The sequence below is a fragment of the Brienomyrus brachyistius genome, unplaced genomic scaffold (assembly GCF_023856365.1).
Source record: "Brienomyrus brachyistius isolate T26 unplaced genomic scaffold, BBRACH_0.4 scaffold63, whole genome shotgun sequence".
Lineage (NCBI taxonomy): Eukaryota > Metazoa > Chordata > Actinopteri > Osteoglossiformes > Mormyridae > Brienomyrus > Brienomyrus brachyistius.
The window spans coordinates 908238-931121 of NW_026042338.1; the positions used below are offsets into that span (position 1 = coordinate 908238).

The 22884-nt window shown below is 39.7% G+C and overlaps 2 protein-coding genes across 10 annotated transcripts in view; one reads left to right on the forward strand and one right to left on the reverse strand.

Annotated features, from left to right (window-relative positions):
- Positions 1–5801: 5801 nt before the first annotated feature.
- The window catches only part of LOC125725229 (NLR family CARD domain-containing protein 3-like), a 37396-nt gene continuing 20313 nt past the window's right edge, over positions 5802–22884 (forward strand). Inside the window, exon 1 of one of the 2 annotated variants that reach the window (XM_049001993.1) lies at positions 5802–5972. The gene's annotated coding sequence lies outside the window, so the exon portion shown is untranslated. Of the gene's footprint in view, positions 5973–19949; positions 20027–22884 lie in introns of those variants that run through there. The other variant, XM_049001994.1, reaches the window with a different exon arrangement.
- LOC125725218 (histone-lysine N-methyltransferase SETD5-like) lies at positions 6661–19919 on the reverse strand. Of its 8 annotated transcripts, XM_049001952.1 has the most exons (18): positions 19390–19919; positions 18143–18266; positions 17837–17999; positions 17505–17697; positions 17275–17328; positions 16760–16846; positions 15782–15853; positions 15486–15572; positions 15145–15216; positions 14849–14935; positions 14510–14581; positions 14214–14300; positions 12705–12776; positions 12454–12562; positions 11146–11216; positions 8541–8627; positions 8357–8419; positions 6661–7206 (listed from the first exon to the last, which is right to left on the reverse strand). In XM_049001952.1, exons 2-16 carry the CDS (start codon positions 18258–18260, stop codon positions 8613–8615), a joined length of 1359 nt encoding a protein of 452 aa, XP_048857909.1. In that variant the 5' UTR covers positions 18261–18266; positions 19390–19919; the 3' UTR covers positions 6661–7206; positions 8357–8419; positions 8541–8612. The 8 variants fall into 8 exon arrangements, with proteins under 8 accessions (XP_048857909.1, XP_048857902.1, XP_048857903.1 ...); XM_049001945.1 differs by lacking the exons at positions 15782–15853; positions 16760–16846 and adding an exon at positions 8804–11060; XM_049001946.1 differs by lacking the exons at positions 15145–15216; positions 15486–15572; positions 15782–15853; positions 16760–16846 and adding an exon at positions 8804–11060.

Below are 22884 nucleotides of genomic sequence, written 5' to 3' on the forward strand. Positions count from 1 at the left end.
ATCAAATGCTTTTTATGCATCTAGAGACAATATTGTAATTTGAAGGTTTTTATTGCATGAATAGTCTATCAGGTTAAGTAATCTTCGTGTATTTGTTGATGAGTGCCTCCCTTTTATGAAACCAGTCTGGTCAGGATGAATTATGAGAGGGGTTATCTTCTCTATTCTTCTTGAGAGAGCTTTGCAGATTATTTTAAGGTCAACGTTAATAAGGGATATTTGACGATAGCTGGTAGGCAATGTAGGGTCTTTGCCTGGTTTTAGCAAGAGACTAATGTCGGCATAATTCATATTTGGTGGTAGCCTACCATTTTCCCTGGTTTCTTGCAACATTCTGTGGAATGTTGGTGCCAGAATTGTCCAGAATTCTTTATAGAATTCTGCTGGAAATCCATCTGGACCTGGCGCCTTTTTATTGGGCATACCGTTCAGGGCTTCCTGGAGTTCACCTGGAGTCAGCGGAGAGTCCAGTGCCATCGCTTGATTGTCTGATAATTTCGGAAGGGTTATACTATCAAGAAACTGATCAATTCCGTCTTTAGATGGGTTTATCTGTGGTGAATATAAAGATTTGTAAAAGTCCCTGAAATTGTTATTTATTCTGTCAGGGTCATATACTGTACTCCCATTTGAGTCTTTAACAGCACATATAGCTGTTTTTTCTTATTTATTTTTAACTGATTAGCTAAAAATTTACCTGATTTGTTACCATGTTCATAATTTTGCCAGCGAAGCCTTTGTGCTAAGAATTGAGTTTTTTTTTTATTAATAATTTCATTTAATTCTAGTTTTGCTTTACGTATTTTATTCAGCATGTCCTGTTCCTGGGATGATACGTAGGCTTCTTCAAAGGATTTGATGGTTTCTTCTAATTCCTGAATACACTTGTTTTCTTTTTTCTTTTTATATGATGAGAATGAGATTATTTTACCTCTCATCACAGCTTTGCCTGCTTCCCAGAGGACAGATGCTGATGTTCCAGGCAGGTCATTATAGTTTAAATATAAAGCCCACTCTTTTTTAAAATAGTTAATAAAATCTCCATCTTTAAGCAATGATGCATTAAATCTCCAGTTTCTACTTGGTGGAGTGGCCTTCCTATTTATTAGGGTTAAAGAAACAGGAGCATGATCGCTGACAGCTATAGGGTGTATCTCTGTGTCTGAAATGTCACTCAGCAGTGAGCTACTGACTAGGAAATAATCCAGACGAGAGTAAGAGTGATGGACATGTGAGAAGAAAGTATATTCCCTACGGGTGGGGTGAAGAGAACGCCATGCATCGCAAAGTCCGTAGTCGTTCATGTACTGTTTAACTATATTAGTGGATTCCCAATTGCGCTGAGCAGCTGTACTGAGCCTGTCCATTTCTTTATTTAGTCCAAAGTTCAGGTCGCCCCCCAGAACAAGTGCGCAATCTAGGTGTTCAGAGAGTGCGGTAAATAAAACGTGGAGGAATGAGGGGTTATCAACATTTGTACCATATACTGTATACTAACAATATACAACTTTTTGTTAAGTATAGATAATTTAATGATTATAAATCTACCCTCTGGATCTATAACTGTGAAACTGACATTTGCACATGCAAATGAATGAGGTATAAGCGAGCGTGTACACGCTTGTGCGTGTGTGTGTCCTGTGTGTCTGTGTGCGCTATGAGGTCAGAGTGGTTTCGGATTGGGAACAGAACTCTGCGTCGCTCCAGGATCTCTTTGGGGAACTGGTCGTTTACGCCAAAGTCCGTTCCTTTTAGCTCCCTGCCGCGGCTCTTCACCTGCTCCTTCTGCTTAAAATGTCCAAATTTAGCCACAATAGGACGCGGTCTCAGTGCACCAGGCCTCTTGGCTCCCAGCCGATGGACTCTCTCAAAGCAGATGTTTTTCAGGTGGGTCTTCATAAAGGTTTTAAGAGTAACTTCTGCGTCCACTTCGGCAGATTCCGAGATGCCTGAAAACACCAGGTTATCGCTCATGTTACGGGCCTGTAGAACGATGACAGTCTCTTTCGTTTTTTATTTTCTTCATTTAGATGGGTCACACTTTCAGTTAGAGACTTAACCGTTTTCAGCAGAGAGTTTCCACCTGCTGCTGGCTGAACTTCAAAGATTCCCTCAGGGATTTGAATTCCTGATGTAGAATCTCGACCAGCGCTAACCTCGCGTCGAAGCTGGACAATCGCTTGTCGATTGAATCCAGGATGTCGGCAAAGTCTTTACCAGTTGGCGATGCTGTGCCGGGGGAGTCTGCCGGGCGACTTCTTTTGGAGGACGGCGTCTCGCTTTTGGCTGGAGAAGATGCATCTGCGTTCTTCTTCATGACTATAATGTCGAAGTACCAGTCGATGTATTCCTGAAGAGATTCCAAATTCCCCTCGCTGTCCTCGCTGTTCATTCAGATTTTCCGCCAAGTCTCCGGCGTCTGACATCACCTACAGCATTTCTTTTTGCTTTAACAAAACGATCCTTATACATATTAAGAAAAAATGTTAACTACAGTACATTGTATATATGCCTGGTGATTTTTGATTGAGTTTGATTATCAAACTCTAAAGGTCAGTCCTTGGGGTGTGCACTTGTGTGCGTGTCTGGGGTTTTGTGTGTGTGTGTCTGTGTGTGTGTGTGTGTGCGTCTGTGTGTGTGTCTGTATGTGTGTGTCTGTGTGTGTGCGTGTGTGTCTGTGTGTCTGTGTGTGTGTGTGTGTGTGTGTGTGTGTGTCTGTGTGTCTGTGTGTCTGTGTGTGTGCGTGTGTGTCTGTGCCTGTGTCCTGGGGGTCAGACTGGAGAACCTGGCGGAGGTGTCTGAGAGGAGAATGCTGAAAAAGCTTCTCAGTATCATGGACAACCCCTCCCACCCCATGTACGCAGACATGATGGGTCATCAGAGCTCCCACAGCAAAAGACTAACTGCCTCCAAATGCAGAACCGAACGACACAGGAAATCCTTTCTACCTGTGGCAATCAGACTGTATAACTCTTCCTCATTTTGTAGGTGATTTTTTCAGAACTGTCATTAATCCTTATTTGGATTGTGCAATATTACACATCTGTTTGGTATTGAATGTTTGTTCTATCCCATCATCACATGCTGCTATCTCAATTATTCAAGGCACTACACTAAGACACTTTTCATTACCACGTGCACTAATAATCTGTTATTTTATATTTGTTATAGCTTAGTTACAGTTTTTTTATTTTTTTTTATTTTACTTTGTACAGAGTATGAGTATTTAGGAGTATTTATATAGTTATAATACAAAGTATTACTCATAGTTATTTGCACTATTATTTTCTTTACCTTACCTTTATTCCTATTGTTGCACTGAGCATGTAAAGGACAAAAGAATTTCCCTCGGGATAAATAAAGTTTTTTCTTATCTTATCTTATCTGTGCGCGTGTGTGTGTGCGTGTGTGTGTGTGTGTGTGCGTGTCTGTGTGTGTGCGTGTGTGTCAGTGTGTGTGTGTGTGCGTGTGTCTGTGTGTGCGTGCGCTCGCATGAGTGTGAACAAACATTTACTGAAAAAGCTTGTTTATTAAAATAACTAAGGCATTATTCTACCAAAGTTTTGAAATGTTTTTAATGTATGTCACTACTGTAAATACCGAGCACTAGTTCCTATAGCTAATACATGTAATTAAATAAACCAGGGGCGACTTATTTAAAATAAACTAACAAAATACAGCTAAAATGTTTTTGGTGCTGGTTGCTAAATGCCGCTCACTACACAGCAAATGTGCCAGAGTTACATTAATACTGCATGTTGTTTATATGGGTCCAGTGTTATCTTTCACACTTTACAGAGTGCCTTGAGTGTTGTTTTTACAGTGTTAAACTTTATTAACTCAAATAGTGTTCAATTTACACCATAGGGTGTTACTGTAAGTCACCGAGTCTCCATCCCCACATATCTGCCCCATTTTAATGTGCACAGAAGAAGTCATGAGGACCAGAAGAGCCGTCCCACATTTACCCACCATCATGAGAAAGACTCTGACCAAACAGGACCTTACAGCTGTTTCTTGGTTTATATTGAAGGTTTGCTGGCTCAGTTCTGGCTGACCCTGAAGATTAGAGAGCTGTGGTGCTGGTGGCTTTATAGTATGTTGGTGTGAAGTCAGCAAAAATCTCTTGGAAACCGACAGCACACGTCTCCAGAGTGGTATATGTTTTAATGGGGTGGGGGTGTATTTGATTGCCGGTCCTGCTCTTGAATGTTTAGCATATGTGGAAAGGTGTTAGGACAGTTGTGATGCCCTTTTCTGTGCAGCTCCTGGTATGGTGTGAACCCATATAGACACCATGCAGTGTTAATTTAACACTGGCACATTTGCTGTGTACTTTTAATAAGTCAACTATTTAGCAGAGTGGGCAGCTTTATAGCTATTCAGAGTTTCTGTCAGTTTTTGAAATCCCAATAAGCGCTAAAGTTTGCCATTGTTTTTGATACAATCCCTGATGGAGTAGTTATGTTGAAGAATTTTGTTCCATCTATGGATCCTGTTGAATCTGCTGTTGGTAAGGTGTGTTTTTCTATACATGCTTTTCAAGAAATAATAATTAAAAAATCAGGACATTCTTTACCCAAAACTACACCTTCGTTCCATATGTTGTTTCATACTGGAATGGCATAGTGGATAATATACCTTGGAAAAAGGTGTGGACTTTACCATGTAAGTTTTTATTAACAAATAATGTAGAAGAAGTCACCTTTAAATTGACACATAAAGTTTATCCGTCCAAATATTTTCAATCTAAAAGGATCAGAGAGATTGACACCAGCTGTTCTTTCTGTGAATGTGACTGCAAAACTAATGTTATTTTGGTCTTGCCCTTTTTCTGAAAAATTCTACTCTGATATGCTTAACATGATACAAACAAATGTATGTCATAATTTTCAGTTTTCTTGTAAAGATGCTTTTTGCGGGTTTTTTGTACCCGGAAGAATACATGTCACGATCGCCGTCGGGCGAGCAGGGAGCGGAGAATCAGGAACTCCGGCTTATTAGGTAGAACAAACAGATTAGGCGAAACACGGAGCACGACGTCAAAGACGGAACTGGGGATACGTACTCTGACGTGGACTTAAATACACAGGACTGAATGAAACAAGAAGAAACATCTGATAATGTCGGGGTTCCACATGAGGTTAACGAGGGGGGCGTGGCACACAGGAGGATCGTACAAGCCGGGCGTGATAATACAGATAAATTTAATACTATTAATTTTATATTCATTAAATGTAAATACAATAAATCTAACCTATTTTTCCCTGTTCACAAATTAGACCTAATAAATTATATTAATCTAATCAGAAAGTCTAAAAATAAAAAACAATCACAACTGTATCCTGATTTGATGCGTTTTTACCTGATGTATAGACATAGTGCTAAAATGTTCTGTCATATTTGGTATTGAGATGGTATCTTTTACTTTGTAATAACTGTCTGAATATCATTTTTTGTTCTTGTTTTGTTTAATGTTCTGTCTGTAAAATATATTACCTGTACTTGTTGAGCATTGGAAATAAAAAAGTGTGATTCAAGTGTTTAGTCTGACCTTTACTTCGTTACACCAGTTAATATATTTTGATGAAATTATAAAATTACACAGTTTTGTCTTTGACCCCCCCAAATAGCTTGGATCCCCCCATTTCTAAATTTCTCAAATCGCCACTGTTAATGATTTAAGTGTTACTGCAGTACCGCTTTTTACACGCACGATCATCCTGAATGTGTGTTATAACCGAATTACGGTTATTGTTACTAATTATTAAGTCATATAGATAATATCCCCCCAAAACCCTACGATGTGCGCTGAGTCCGTGTCCATTTTTTGCATGAGACGGAGCTGATCATTTCCTGCCTGTAAACGAAAGTGAAATTAAGTGTCGGGATTTTAAAGGCAGAGTCGCCATTTTATCAAGAAACATTTTATGAAGATTCTGGAATAATGTAAAGATATTCTATGTTTCAAGGTAAGATTAAATTAATAATAATAAAATTGATATGTTAAACACAGCCTACATATACAGCGGAATTAAAAATTTTCAATATAATTAAACATTAATTATACGTCCGTACAGCACAGTAGGTTACGTGTATCAGAAGAGTTTTCGAATTAACATCAATAATATTTAATTACTTATGCTCAGCCATGAGTTCGCCTAATATACTGTGCAGCGTACTTATGGACCGGGAAGTAGGCTGTAATATTTTGAAGCTATATTAAGTTTTTCTTTTATTTATTGTTGGGGATTAATGTCAGGGTGTCGAAACATCCGGGTTAAACTGATTTTAATAATCGGTAAAGAATAAATCAAACTCAACACACACACACACACACACACACACACACACACACATACGGGTTTTTAAGTCTTAAGAGGACTTTGCCTCCCAAACCAGTTGAAACATGGTTTTAGGGGACCCACCTTTCCCTTTGCTCTAGAGAAGTGCTGTAAACATCAAAAAAATTATTTTGCTTTGCACAACACAAATATCACTTCATATTAATTCTAAAGTAAATGAAGCTCTTTACATTACCACCTGACACTATGGTAGCATATGGGAACCTCCCAAGAAACTCCCTCCTACGACGAGAACATTGTTTGTGAGGTCATACATGATTTTCCAGGACATCAAATGAACACACACACAAACATGTCCATTCACTGTGCTAGAAGGTCAGTGATGTTTTATTGGACCTCGAATATGCACAAAAACAAAAATGACTTTTTTCCTGATTAATGAAATGCAGATTACTTATGCACAAGTACTAACGTGAAATTAAAATATTAATATTAAAATAATTAATTTTTTATTATAACTTGTAACAAAAGACTTTCTGCAACTTAAGAGTGCATGACACGAGGGCAAATTCTTTACTCCCCAAAAATTAGAAATAAACAATATTTTTCTCCTTGGCATTTTTGCCTCTATAGAAAATAATATATATTCAATTAGACATGGTTTTCCTTTTTAGTGTGATCCCTCTATTTCTAACAAAATCTCTTATATTTTGTACAGTGCGCCCTGCCAGAACAGGGTCCTCAGCTGACTTGCACTGCTGACACTCTGCCATTGTTGCCAGTTTTCCTTTGGTTATATGATCTTTAAAATGTTTCAATACAGCTGTCACCTCCTGTTTTGACCACTGTGTTCGCGACTTCTTCTTTGAGGTTTTAATTGCTGCTGTAAAAACCTGGCCCACTGTCACAGAAAAAAAACAAATCAGTCAGTATTATTTAGATGCAAACACATACAAATAACTGAAGTAGTTATACATGAGATTGCTGAGAATGATAATGTTGAGCTGGGATATAATTTACTACAGTTGCATGTGTAGGGCAGTTCTTTCAGTAAAGAATGCATACAACCTGTATCGAAAAGCTAAATTTGTGTATTAATTACAAAGGATATAAAAATAGTCATTTATGAAGAATGACACCAGAATTCCTGTGCTATAATCTGTAGTAATGTTAAACTTAACATTATTCCATTTAATTAGCACACAGACATTTAAAAGTTATGTTATCCAAGGTTTAGAAAGCTGAGCTTCACAATGGTTTAAAGATGGATTCATACCCAGGTCATACCCAAATTAATTACACATATTAACTGGCTAAATAAGGCAAGAATTCAACACATAGAATATTGCAAATAAGAGAAACAGCATGAATGTCACTACATGAATGTTACTTGATGGGAGACAGAGGGAAATCCAGATTGATCCAGAGTAGCTCTCCATATGGCTCTTTTTCAGCAAAGGTCCCCCACCACTAAAACTCACTGAGAAAAATGACCTCCCTAGAGACCTGTGACAAAAGTCCTGACTCAGTTGTGTTGCTTTACTCTTATGATGATTGTACAGACTACAAGGTTTTCTTGCCACTGATCACCTGCCAAAAAATCCCAACATAGATTCACTTCCTAGTAGGGCATGCCTGAACAAGAACTTGGGCATAGTTAAATTGGTCTTTAATATATAGATGCTGATACCAGCTATAAACCTTGGAGGAAGGATGAGAATCTTACAGACAAGAGTTCACCACTGCCAGTCTCCATCCTACACGTCACAACTGTTGCATTGTCTTCTCTAGCTATACGAACCCCTTGAGACATCTCCTGTGAGATTCTGGCAGGCAAACCAAAAACCCAGACCCTTCCTCACTCCTTTACTACAAATGGCTTTGGGGAACACCATTCATGTTGCCACAAGTCCCAAAAGCATCAGAATCTATGGCAACGTGTAAGATGTGCCACAACGCCAGCCAAATATACCACTTAGCAGTGGACAAACTTATTGTCTCGGTAATCAAGCTTCTTTCCATAAAAAAATCGGAATTATACTGAAAGTTACCACTGATGGAATCTGTTGAGCCTCCAGCATTATCTTCTGTAGCTGGCTGAATGCTTTGACTTTCTGTAAGAATATGGAACTGCTCAGTCAGTATACATGCAAACAATACTAGTAGAACATGGAAGAAAAATAAACTGAATATGCTGCTAACACTGCAGAATGCATGAAAATACTTTAAAAATACCATTCAGTCTTGGTGTGCCCAAGGTAGCATCCTCTGTATCACTGTCAGGTTCAGTTCCATCACTGCCATCAGTTAAGTTGATCTCATCTTAAACAAAGAAATCAAATTGAACTAAACTGGGACAATGATGCTACAAAACATATTATGCTCATGTTTTAAAAGTATCTGAGGTGCATATAGTTAACCAATCCAGATGAATGTGCTCAGATTTCACATATTTATCATGAAAAGGACATAGAAGTAGATACTGTACAAAAGCGTACCTTCAATTTCAATTTCATCGAGTGATTTGCCTTGAAAGTTAGGGAGACACCCTTTTTCCATAGCAAGCAGAAGTTTGGATATTTTTGCCAGCTGAGTTGTCGCTTCTGGAAGCCTGTAATACTCACGGTGTACACGAATATCGTGCCCCAAGAAGTCAGCAACTTGATCTAATTCATTGTTTTTCAAATTAAGAATTTGTGATAGAGTGGCCACGTGTTTGCGCAAATGTGTTGACCTGAGATGTTGTGGATTTTGAGCACCACACTGAGTTGCATAGAGCCGCAAGCAATCTTGACCTCTGTAATGACTCTGGCATTTGGGTCTAGCAAACAAGAAGCAGTTATCCTGAACCGCACACTCTGTTCTTTTATTCACCAGAAGTGTTAGGGCATCTACCATATCTGGTGTGAGGAGGACAGCAACCTTTCGACCTCTTTTACCTCTGATTTCAACTCTACTAAAATGACTACAGAGTTTCTGCTCAAATTTGGAAAGACCTACTGCAACATCTGCGTGAAGTAGTGTGTTCTCTCTTTCCTGGAAGCTTTTGAGCTGCATTTTAGATACTTCACCGGCACGCCTACGATTGAAAATAATTACCCTTGCAAGGGTAGCTTTTGCAAGTTCTGCATAACTTTGTGATGATGATGTTTTTTTCAGGTTTTCAGATGCTGCATTGGCAGTAGTTTCCAGGTGTTTATGAAGGAGCTGAACATCATGAGTGAAAGGCAGTGTTGACGGTTTATTGAATTTTGCTTCATTCATTGTGCTTAAAGCCCTGTGTGATATTAGCTCAGACCACTTGGTGGTATATAGCTTTCTGAATGTCTCAGTTGACTTAATTAACTCTTCATCTTCTGCCATTAGACCTCTGCAGTGGATGAGCTCGCAGACCTTTTGCAATGTGTGGCCCAATTTCAATGCTAGGCTTGGCCTTTGGTAGTAGTTTTTTTCTTCGTCATGACCTGACACTTTCTTCACAGCTTCAATAACATGCTGGAAATTAGCTGGTTTTATAGCTTCCTCAAGGCTGTATATAGAGGACTCACTGCGCAATGTTATCAAAAACCTCCCAATTTCTCGAAGCTTCTGACGAATATATTCAAACTTGGTAGGGTCATTTCCATGTTTGTTGAAGAATGACTGCGCTAGCTGAAGAATGCAGAAGTCATTGCGTACAACAGAAGATATGTCATCTTGCTTCATTGCACTCAAGAGCTTCCAAACTCCTCCAGATATCTGCTGCAAAGATGTAGACTCTGCCATGGCAGCCAAACCCAACACTCTGGTCCGTCCCTGATGTTCACTTACTGAACCTGGCTTTGAGGAACATCTTCTCACATGTCGCCATAGTTCTTTACGCCCAAACATTGCTTTGCAGTACATACAATGCACAAACTGTTTTGAATCACAATCTTTGTTTGGCCTTCGTTTTACTTTAAGCAACCCATTTCCTTTCTCTAATACATTGGAATTATGCCGATAGTTCCCCTTGTTCCGAATTTTTTCTAGTAGTCTTTTGCGTTCTTTTGAGCGTTTTGGAAATGACAGTGCTTCTGCAACTTCAACTTCAGTCAAATGGGTTTTTAAATGACGAGATATTTTTGACTGTGGTTTCCCACAAATGTAACAGTAATTCTTATTTTCAGAACAAGAAATGTCTGATGATTGAAGACATTTCTCAGCTCCAGCCATGTTACCCTTTGCTCCTGCCACTGATACATCCTTATAATCTCCAGGCAAATCAAGTGCACTAGTACCACCTATTATTTCCAACTGCTGTTCACTTGTAGGTGTTTTATGGTCTTTTCTGGGCAAAGAAACACGATCTGATCTATTAATTAAAACGTCAACTTTTGATGATCTTTTGATCTCTGAAAGGCGTTTAACTTGACTGGTGCTTGAAAGTAAATCTGTCCCTTCTGCAGAACTGTCTGACTCATTGTCTGATTCTCCACTTGTCAACTCCTCCAGACAACAAAATAAATCATCCTCATTTAAACAAGACACTTCCCTGGCCTTCAAATACTGTGAACCTTTGCTTACACCTTCCTGGTTCAACTTTGTTTTCTGAGATTTGGTGCACTCTGAGGTGGCAACTTTCACGTTCTGTTCATTTGAGGAACATTTGTTTTGGACATTGTTTACATATCCTGCTGCTAACTCCACTGAACTGCACGATTCACTGTCTGAGTCTGGGACATATTCCTCATCTGAGAGTGACACTTCCTCATCAGAACTTGAAAATCCTATATCCTAGTATCAGAAAAGAGAAAATCACTATGTAGCATTTGTGAAGAGAGATGGTTCATAAGTAAAACTGTAAATATACTGTACTCACCCATGAAAGTGGTTCTTCATCATTCTTTTCAAATTTTGCAAAGCAGTTCTTGTGCCAAAATTTAGAGCACACTATAAGAGAGAAATAAATTGTACTCATATTTCAAATGTATTTAAAATAGGGACACAAATTGTGGCTAATTCCTTTAATCCACAATCAACCCCTATTAGGCCATGATTAGATAAACCCTTAACTGATAGGCATAACAAAAACACACACACAAAATACCAAAGCGTCTTTGAGTTTATGTAAAAGCACTATATAAATAAAAATGTAAAAACAAAGAATGCCCTAGCTAAAAAAGTGCCAGTTTAACATTGGGTCTATGGATGATAATTACATATGTAACAATATAAAACAGTTTAGTCATAAGCGATGATTCCAGGGCTTATACACTTCCTCACAATTAGGATTCATGAAACACAAGTAATATTACCTCTCAATATTACCTCTCAATACATTGTCTCAATATTACCAAGTAATTTTGAGACAGAAAAGTAAAGTTTTTTGATGAATAGCTAATGCCAGGTCTTAACAGCAATCATGTTTGCAAATAGTGAGTTATCTTTAGGATGCTGTGAAGTAACAAATATTTGAATGGGAAGTTTGTACTCAACTACTCTACAAGACAAAGTGCACTGCAAAGAAGATAACTGGCAGTAACCTGGGTTATATAAAAAGCCTGTAGAGAGACTTCAGATATGGGGTTTTTCATTATTTGTGATAGAAAAGGTATACTTGTTTATGGTGTTAAATTAGTTAAGTATATAAACAACACATTGTTTATGCTTGTATTTGAGGGCTCATTAACCCATACAAATGTTACTCTGCACTGCACATTTTGCAATGCATGGCATAACTGTCAGATAAAGCAGCATTCCTTTTTTCATTGTTGGAGGTGTTTCTGTGTATTATTATGGTGCATTCTTGTGGTATATTCCTACTACTGTGCCTTCATATACACAAGTAAAAACATTCCTGGCTTGAATGATAAAACCTCTTCATATCACTTTGTGTTTATGGGAAATGAATCATCTAACTGAGACTGGTGATCAGACAATCTGAACTTTGGCGATCATTAATTAATTTAGTGTTAACATTCCCAATTCAAAGTCAGAGAACACAGGGCAAATGCTACCTTTACTACCTGAATTACACCTTCCAGTTTTTCTCCACCAATCCAAAATCACCTTCAATGACACTAATCTAGCAAAGTAACAATTTGACAAATACTGCATAAGAAACACTTTAAAAAAACCTGCATAATATTACTTACTATCTTAAATACTTGCAAGGACTGTTACTGACCTTTACACCTCAGACCAATCCACTTGAGTGGCGCCACAGGTCCAAAACATGCAGAACATTTGTCCATGCTTGAAAAATTTGCATGGATGACCTCATGCTTACAGGGCTGCTGAACAAAACAAAAAGGAAATTACATTCTGAGTGGGAATTCTTAAAGGCTTTTTAAAAATGACACTAAAAATCACAATATCTCACTATAATTCTGTAGATGGCACACCTACATGTCAAGTATAATTAAAACCTTGCATTACCTTCTCAACATTCTCATTTGGAAATGATGATCTGTGACCCCCTGTCTTGCAAAAATCAAGTTTGGTGGCTACCTTCAAAACAGATTAAATGAAGAAGTTCAGATAAACACAAAAAATAATATCTAGACCAGCAGTCAATAAAAACTGCTAGAATCATTGTCATAATTCATAATTTGGGCAGGCTTAGGACCAAGATCACTGACCTCTCAGACAATGTCAATGCATAAAACACATGCTTATGGGAACAGAAACAACTCTTGCAATTATTTGTGCCAGCTTCCATCCATTTTCCAAACCACTTATCCTACTGGGTCGCCCGGAGCCTATCCCAGAATCAATGGGCACGAGGCAGGGAACAACCCAGGATGGGGGGCCAGCCCATCGCAGCGCACATTCACACACCATTCACTCATGCTCACCTATGGGCAATTTAGCAACTCCAATTAGCCTCAGCATGTTTTTGGACTGTGGGGGGAAACCGGAGTACCCGGAGGAAACCCCACGACGACATGGGGAGAACATGCAAACTCCGCACACATGTGACCCAGGTGGAGATTCAAACCTGGGTCCCAGAGGTGTGAGGCAACAGTGCTAACCACTGCACCACCATACCGCCCCATGTGCCAGCTTCTTGAAGTAATATTTCTACTCATTGGAGTATATGAATAAATAAACTTAGTGAATCATTAAGGAGATATAGAGAGGTCATGAAATCGTTTACAAAAACTAGAAAACTATAACATGTAACATACAGTTCAACAGCTTCAATTAAATGGTGTCTGTACCTCCCCACTGTCCCAATTCAACTGAGAATCAGTTTGGCGTTTTGTGCTCCTACAATACACAAAGTGCAAAATAAACTAAAATAAACTAAATAAGCTAAACACAGTAGATGCTTATTCCTAAACACAGTAGATGCTTATGGTTGCTGATCTGGTGACCCATAGATAATCAGCTGAAGTTCACGTGATTGAATCAGTTGAACAATAGTACTGTAAGACTTAGGTCTTGCAGATCTATTTCTATTTTTAAATTTGTGCCACTCATCAAAAGCTATTTTAATTACAGAAAACTAAGGAATATTATATATATTCTAAGTAGCAACTAGTGGAATTAATAATTAAAGTCACTCATCAGTAATCTAGTATTCTCCATGACCATCCAGTGCATCCTTATGGCATTATTGTTGCGAACTTATTTAAAACCACTGTACAAGACCATTTATGACATGCTGAAACATTTGCACGATGCTCTTAAAACCTAATGTACATGCAAAACACTACTTTCTATAAGTAGTATATGCTCCAGTGTGGTGAACCCGCTCAAAAACACAGCAAAAGGCCATCTATGACATAAATTACAGCTTCATATAAAGAAGACCCCCGAGTCCATGTTTCTGTCAAACACTATATACACACACAACTGATAAAACTCTACGCCGAAACACATTTGCAGGGTCCTCTTAAAACCTAGTGTACCGCCAAACTAGGTTTGTGTTTACACACTTACCTCTTCTGTCTCTTCTCTTAGGACATCTGCATGCTGTCCTTCTGGAAACAACTGGACATTCGTAGTCATTCCCACATCGGTTATGTTCTAGAAACACAAATAAAAATATAATTCCATACTGCACATAGTAGTTATGCTGGAGAGAGCAGAATGTTAACAGTAAATGAAATGCTCCTACCACACATAAGCAAAACTATACAACTAAATCAATACAAAAAAATTACATAAAACTATCATTGACAGAACTGCATTTCTAATATCTAAGCTCCTAATGCATGGCACATAATGCAAATTACCTGTTCCATTTCTTTGCTAAGTGATGAGTTATCCATCAGAGTATTGGCACAGGGGTCTCCCTCAGAAACAGCCTACAAAATAGTTTTCAGAACAATATTTCATGCAAAACACTGCTTGCTATAAGTGGTCTATGTTCCAGTGTGGTGAACCCACTCAAAAACACAGCAAAAGGCCATCTATGACATAAATTACAGCTTCATATAAAGAAGACCCCCGAGTCCATGTTTCTGTCAAACACTATATACACACAACTGATAAAACTCTACGCCGAAACACATTTGCAGGGTCCTCTTAAAACCTAGTGTACCGCCAAACTAGGTTTGTGTTTACACACTTACCTCTTCTGTCTCTTCTCTTAGGACATCTGCATGCTGTCCTTCTGGCAACAACTGGACATTCGTAGTCATTCCCACATCGGTTATGTTCTAGAAACACAAATAAAAATATAATTCCATACTGCACATAGTAGTTATGCTGGAGAGAGCAGAATGTTAACAGTAAATGAAATGCTCCTACCACACATAAGCAAAACTATACAACTAAATCAGTACAAAAAAATTACATAAAACTATCATTGACAGAACTGCATTTCTAATATCTAAGCTCCTAATGCATGGCACATAATGCAAATTACCTGTTCCATTTCTTTGCTAAGTGATGAGGTATCCATCAGAGTATTGGCACAGGGGTCTCCCTCAGAAACAGCCTACAAAATAGTTTTCAGAACAATATTTCATGCAAAACACTGCTTGCTATAAGTGGTCTATGTTCCAGTGTGGTGAACCCGCTCAAAAACACAGCAAAAGGCCATCTATGACATAAATTACAGCTTCATATTAAGAAGACCCCCGAGTCCATGTTTCTGTCAAACACTATATACACACACAACTGATAAAACTCTACGCCGAAACACATTTGCAGGGTCCTCTTAAAACCTAGTGTACCGCCAAACTAGGTTTGTGTTTACACACTTACCTCTTCTGTCTCTTCTCTTAGGACATCTGCATGCTGTCCTTCTGGCAACAACTGGACATTCGTAGTCATTCCCACATCGGTTATGTTCTAGAAACACAAATAAAAATATAATTCCATACTGCACATAGTAGTTATGCTGGAGAGAGCAGAATGTTAACAGTAAATGAAATGCTCCTACCACACATAAGCAAAACTATACAACTAAATCAGTACAAAAAAATTACATAAAACTATCATTGACAGAACTGCATTTCTAATATCTAAGCTCCTAATGCATGGCACATAATGCAAATTACCTGTTCCATTTCTTTGCTAAGTGATGAGGTATCCATCAGAGTATTGGCACAGGGGTCTCCCTCAGAAACAGCCTACAAAATAGTTTTCAGAACAATATTTCATGCAAAACACTGCTTGCTATAAGTGGTCTATGTTCCAGTGTGGTGAACCCGCTCAAAAACACAGCAAAAGGCCATCTATGACATAAATTACAGCTTCATATTAAGAAGACCCCCGAGTCCATGTTTCTGTCAAACACTATATACACACACAACTGATAAAACTCTACGCCGAAACACATTTGCAGGGTCCTCTTAAAACCTAGTGTACCGCCAAACTAGGTTTGTGTTTACACACTTACCTCTTCTGTCTCTTCTCTTAGGACATCTGCATGCTGTCCTTCTGGCAACAACTGGACATTCGTAGTCATTCCCACATCGGTAATGTTCTAGAAACACAAATAAAAATATAATTCCATACTGCACATGGTAGTTATGCTGGAGAGAGCAGAATGTTAACAGTAAATGAAATGCTCCTACCACACATAAGCAAAACTATACAACTAAATCAGTACAAAAAAATTACATAAAACTATCATTGACAGAACTGCATTTCTAATATCTAAGCTCCTAATGCATGGCACATAATGCAAATTACCTGTTCCATTTCTTTGCTAAGTGATGAGGTATCCATCAGAGTATTGGCACAGGGGTCTCCCTCAGAAACAGCCTACAAAATAGTTTTCAGAACAATATTTCATGCAAAACACTGCTTGCTATAAGTGGTCTATGTTCCAGTGTGGTGAACCCGCTCAAAAACACAGCAAAAGGCCATCTATGACATAAATTACAGCTTCATATTAAGAAGACCCCCGAGTCCATGTTTCTGTCAAACACTATATACACACACAACTGATAAAACTCTACGCCGAAACACATTTGCAGGGTCCTCTTAAAACCTAGTGTACCGCCAAACTAGGTTTGTGTTTACACACTTACCTCTTCTGTCTCTTCTCTTAGGACATCTGCATGCTGTCCTTCTGGCAACAACTGGACATTCGTAGTCATTCCCACATCGGTTATGTTCTAGAAACACAAATAAAAATATAATTCCATACTGCACATGGTAGGAATGCTGGAGAGAGCAGAATGTTAACAGTCAATTAAATGCTCCTACCACACATAAGCAAAACTATACAACTAAATCAGTACAAAAAAAATTACATAAAACTATCATTGACAGAACTGCATTTCTAATATCTAAGCATTGTTTCACACAATGTTGAAACACAAAATCCCAGTAATCTCTGCAGTTCTCATCAACACCATATCCTCACAGACAATGCTTTTGTCAAGCACACTTTCACACGCTGATCTCCCTTTTGCAGGGACAGAGAATTACCAGCATTCTCTCTGCATATCCTCATTCAACACACATCTATATCTCCAACTACTTAAACCTAATAATCACACATACAAGAGTTTAACTGAATTACTTTCCCTGTCCTCCCTACCTCACTTGATGTGCTCTGCTCTTTTGGGTGCAGTTGGTCTTTTTCAGTAGCCACCTGTAAATATTAGTTATATATTATGATATACGATAATCATTGTCAATGAGAAAGGCTTGAGAAAAAGAATATAAACTAATGAAAATACTTTTAATCACTTAAGTAACATATCTGGATTTCACCCTTCTTTTGCAGAAGGATGATTATTTCTAAATGGTTCTTTCATGTCTAAATACCTTGCATCTCCATGGCCAGTCAGAGTCACCGTAGTTATATGTAATTTCTTCTCCAGGACTAATGCTTCTGGTTGCGAATAAACATAGATGGGGCTTTCCTGATATGGTTATTTTTTTCATTTTGCTGTTTGGGCTAACATGGTCATCATTCACCAGTCTCCCAAGGGAGCCATCGTCTCGGGCAGCATCAATGCTGTATCACATAAAGTGAAAAGTCAGAAAAACTACCATATTCTAGTAAATATCAGAGCACTAAAGACATTTAAAAATGAGTATGTCAGCAGTCACCAAAGGCTTATATTATGTTAAAGAACATGCAATGTCATACGTACCAAAACAATTTTCCATTGAAATAAAATTCAAACATGAACACTTTGAGGGCATCATGATATATTTTCTGTCTACTTTCACATTCATGCCTGCTGATGAGTTGCCCTCTGTATTCCAGAAGAAAATCTCCCCTCTCAAAATGGAATCTGCTGTATACCCCACGGCCTACAAGAGATAGCAAACACTAGATTAAGATCAGCCTCGAATGCTCCTGCACGATGATCCCTGTTAACAATAAGCACCATAACATTAATACACAAAAAAACCCTGGATAAAATCAAATATTCGTACACAAACTTTAAATTTACCTTTATATGAATTTATATATTTCACATAAAGTCCATCTTTGTCTTTACATGCAGATATAAAATATGCAGCCTCTTGTTTTGGAGAAAGTTTTCTACTTCTCAACTTCGAAGAAGCCATCTCCTCCTGTGAAGAATGATTGATGTTTATTCATATATTCAGTTTATATTATTTAGTTTATGTTTTAAGCAGATATTTAATGCATGACATCCCTTTTATTCTACAAATGTAATTCAGTAAGAACGAATGACTAATAAAGTTTGTTGGGAAATCGAATTTACCAAATGAATTCTGGATATGAGCTAACCTAAAGAGCACAGATACAGCCATACTATCCTAAGGACTTATCGCACGACACCGAATCATCCTCGGTGCAATATTTACACAATGAAATCGCTTTATCTGCACTTAATGACTACATAGTGTTCACCTTTGAAACAGAATACGATCGACAATCTGGTATTTATTGTAAATTTCGAAGCAATGCAGATAATGCTTCCGTATTAACAGGGATTAGGAATGTGTAGGCAGTGCCGGTGCACGTATTCGTCACGTAGAGTTCGGTACATCACTTCGGTACACCAGCACTGGAGAGTGTATAATCGGCGAGACCAAGACAGTCTCCCGGCTCCGTTATACCCAACTCGGTTGCTGGAAACATATCCGACATGCTAACTGATTTGAGACGACATCATCCAAGTGTATGTGCGACCAGAGAAAGGCAGAAACAACCTCCGCAAGTTATTCTCCGTATGGCATTTAAGCAGCTCTGCCAGAAAATTCTAACCTGGCATAAAAATTATCGCTACGTAACTGCGGCCATACTCGGAAGTAGGCGACAATTGGATTGTGTTTTCCCTGCTGTAAAGAAATTGCACCGAACCACGAATCCAAAACCGAAGTTTTTCATTATAGTTATGATGTTTTATTTTAGATGTTTTTATTTATTTTACATATTTATTTTTACAATGTGCGAATAAAAGTCTCTTGGGTTTTGTTAATCAGACACGTCGACAGATTTTAATCTTATAAATGAGTTGGTGGTCTCAGTATTAAAAATAAATAATTTAAAAACATATTCTGTTTTCCCTGCTGTACCGAAATTTCACCGAACCATGAATCCAAAACCGAAGTTTGTATCGAACCGTGCATTTTATGTATGGGTACACCCCTTGGAATTTGCATTTAACTCCAGCAATTTGAAAAGAAAACTTAGTCTATTATTCTATTATAAAAACAATTTTCTTACCTGATTACAGTCTGTTCCACGACTTGGATATTACAGGATATTGTAGTGTCCTCTTAGTCTCCTGCTGAAGTCCACCGATAGAAACGAGGATTCGCAGTGAATGACATACCTCTCAGCCAATCACAACCTTAGATGGCTAGTCCAGAACTAGCCAATCAGCAGCCGTAAATCTTAACGCAAGTGTTATTCTGGTGTTTCTCCGGCTCCAGCCTACAGAGGGCGCGATGCTGAATGCAGAGTTTACACTGTGTGAACTGGTTTTCGTGGTTTTGTGGTGTAAGAGGACTTGGCCCCAAAGTTTGCAGGGGGGGTTTTCTAACTTAGATAAATGCATCTGTATTACAGGAATTATGAGGACACCGTCCCTGTCCTCATAATCCCAAATGTCCCGATAATGTCGGCACGTAATCAGGTGAAAAGTCCTGATAAATCATAAAAACCAACGCACACACACACACACACACACACACACACACACACACACACACACACACACACACACACACACACACACACATGGTTAATTGTGTTGTGTGTGTGTGTGTATATAAGTGTGAGCTCTTTATTATCAGTCCCGCAAAGGGCGCAGCAGAGCCATCGAGCAGGAATGAATCACACATCGCGGACACCGACCGGGGTAAATACGGAGGGGGGGGGGTCACACATTTTACCGGAAAATAAACACACGGTGTGATTTTAGAGACACAAACTTCACTTTTACACAGACGGCGGGTTGGCGCTTGTGGTAACGAAGGGGGGGGGGGGCAGGGGTTGGGGCCACTCCGCCAAACCGTAAGTAGTGGAGCCGAACAATCGCAACAAATCATTAACAGTAATAAGCTAGAAAGAGATCTCTCAGTGGAGGAGACTGATGATTTTATATCGTCAAAGGCGTCTAGGGATGTTTCAATACCATCGATACGAGCCAAAATCCGGTCCAGCACAGAATCGGCGCCGCCCGTGTTAGAATGGGTCGTCTTACTGACTAGCGGCTACTTGTCGAGCCGATTTATTTCTTTTTCTTTCTTGTCAGTGTGAGAACGAAAAAATGGGAAAATCTTTGTGACTTCGACATGGTTAAAGTATATTCGGAACTGTTGTAATAGCGTTTTGGAGGTTAAATGGTGGAGAAATTAAATAGTTAGGAGCTGAGCGAGACTCTAAGCGGTCGTCCTGTACGAGATCACGTGACTTCTTGGCTTTTGATGAGTCACACCTGTTCTCAGGTAAATAGCCAGGCAGGATAGAAAAACTTACTGGACAGTAGCTCTGCAGGACCGGAGATGGAGACCCCTGGTGTACAGTGTTTGACATGGTTTTCAAATTATGATAAAATTTTTATAAAAACACTTTGTAATGTTACAAACATACACAACCTACTGGAAATAAAGCATTAAATTCTAACCCTGAACTTGTCATACTTTTAGTTCCTTGGAAATCAGCCTTTGTCAGAATCGGAATCAGAATCGTGGTTATTGGCCAAGTATCTGATCGAACACATACAAGGAATTAGATTCCAGTCGATGGTCTCAAGCACAACAGTGTAAAAACAACAACAATCTACAATATGAATATGTAATATGGATTTATATTTATAAAGGTAAATGTTAAAAAAAATGTATAAAAGTGTTATTTGTGTGTATAATATGTTTATACTATTTATAAATGTAAATATATTTCTGGATACTGTATATATACAGTATATATAGTACATGTGTACATATATACATACACACACATATATACACACACTGTGTAAATGAACAATACAATATAGTAAGCAACGTAAATCATATACAGAAAATACAAAGATTACAGAAATATATCCCACAGCCTGTACATACAGTGCAGTTGCAGTGCTGTAGGGGTTTAGCAGTGTGACAGATCAGCTGTTTATGAGGGAGATGGCGAGGGGAGAGAAGCTGTTCCTGTGTCGGGTGTCCTGGTCTGCAGGCTTCTATATCGTCTGCCAGAGGGCAGCAGGTCAGAAAGTCTGTGTCCAGGGTGTCCGGGATCTGTGATGATTTTCCTGCTATTTTCCTGGATCTTGAGAGAGACAGGTCCTGGATGGAGGGCAGGGGGGCACCGATGATCTTTCTGCTGTCTGTACGGTCCGCTGCAGTCTCTTCCTGTCCTGTTTGGTGGCTGCTCCATACCAGACTGTGATGGAGGGCAGGGGGGCACCGATGATCTTTCTGCTGTCCGTACGGTCCACTGCAGTCTCTTCCTGTCCTGTTTGGTGGCTGCTCCATACCAGACTGTGATGGAGGGCAGGGGGGCACCGATGATCTTTCTGCTGTCCGTACGGTCCGCTGCAGTCTCTTCCTGTCCTGGTTGGTGGCTGCTCCATACCAGACTGTGATGGAGGGCAGGGGGCACCGATGATCTTTCTGCTGTCCGTACGGTCCGCTGCAGTCTCTTCCTGTCCGGTTTGGTGGCTGCTCCATACCAGACTGTGATGGAGGGCAGGGGGGCACCGATGATCTTTTCTGCTGACCGTACGGTCCGCTGCAGTCTCTTCCTGTCCTGTTTGGTGGCTGCTCCATACCAGACTGTGATGGAGGGCAGGGGGCACCGATGATCTTTCTGCTGTCCGTACGGTCCGCTGCAGTCTCTTCCTGTCCTGTTTGGTGGCTGCTCCATACCAGACTGTGATGGAGGGCAGGGGGCACCGATGATCTTTCTGCTGTCCGTACGGTCCGCTGCAGTCTCTTCCTGTCCTGGTTGGTGGCTGCTCCATACCAGACTGTGATGGAGGGCAGGGGGGCACTGATGATCTTTCTGCTGTCCGTACGGTCCGCTGCAGTCTCTTCCTGTCCTGTTTGGTGGCTGCTCCATACCAGACTGTGATGGAGGAGCAGAGGACAGACTCAGTGACTGCAGTGTAGAACTGGATCAGCAGCTCCTGTGGAAGACTGTACTCCCTCAGTTGTCTCAGGAAGTACATCCTCTGCTGGGCCTTTTTGAGGATGGAGGAGATGTTGGTCTCCCACTTCAGGTCCTGGGAGATGGTGGTACCCAGGAACTTGAAGAACTCCACAGTAGACACCGGGCTGTCTGACATGCTGAGGGGGAGCAGTGATGACGGACGTCTCCTGAAGTCCACTGTCATCTCTATAGTCTTGTGAGTGTTTGGCTCCAGGTTGTGCTGACTGCACCAGAGTACCAGCCGCTCCACTTCCTGCCGGTATGCAGACTCATCACCATCCTGAATGAGTCCAATGATGGTGTCGTCTGCAAACTTCAGGAGTTTTACAGCTGAGTTCCTGGAGTTGCAGTCATTGGTGTAGAGGGAGAAGAGCAGTGGGGAGAGGACACATCCTTCAGGGGCACCAATACTGAGGGACCGTGTTTCAGAAGTGACCCCCCCAGCCTTACTTGCTGCTTCCTGTCTGTCAGGAAGCTGGTGATCCACTGGCAGGTAGCTGGTGACACGTTGAGCTGGGAGAGTTTGGAGGAGAGGAGATTAGGCACAATGGTGTCGAAAGCCGAACT

Excerpts from the sequence above, each read along its gene's own strand:
- LOC125725218 (XM_049001945.1), bottom strand. The coding sequence starts at position 18,260 with ATGGCTTCTTCGAAGTTGAGAAGTAGAAAACTTTCTCCAAAACAAGAG. Across the intron at positions 12,777-14,213 it reads TAAGAGAAGAGACAGAAGAG|GTAGCCACCAAACTTGATTT; the intron begins GTAAGTGTGTAA and ends TCTGTTTTGAAG. Across the intron at positions 11,217-12,453 it reads GATTGGTCTGAGGTGTAAAG|TGTGCTCTAAATTTTGGCAC; the intron begins GTCAGTAACAGT and ends TCTCTCTTATAG.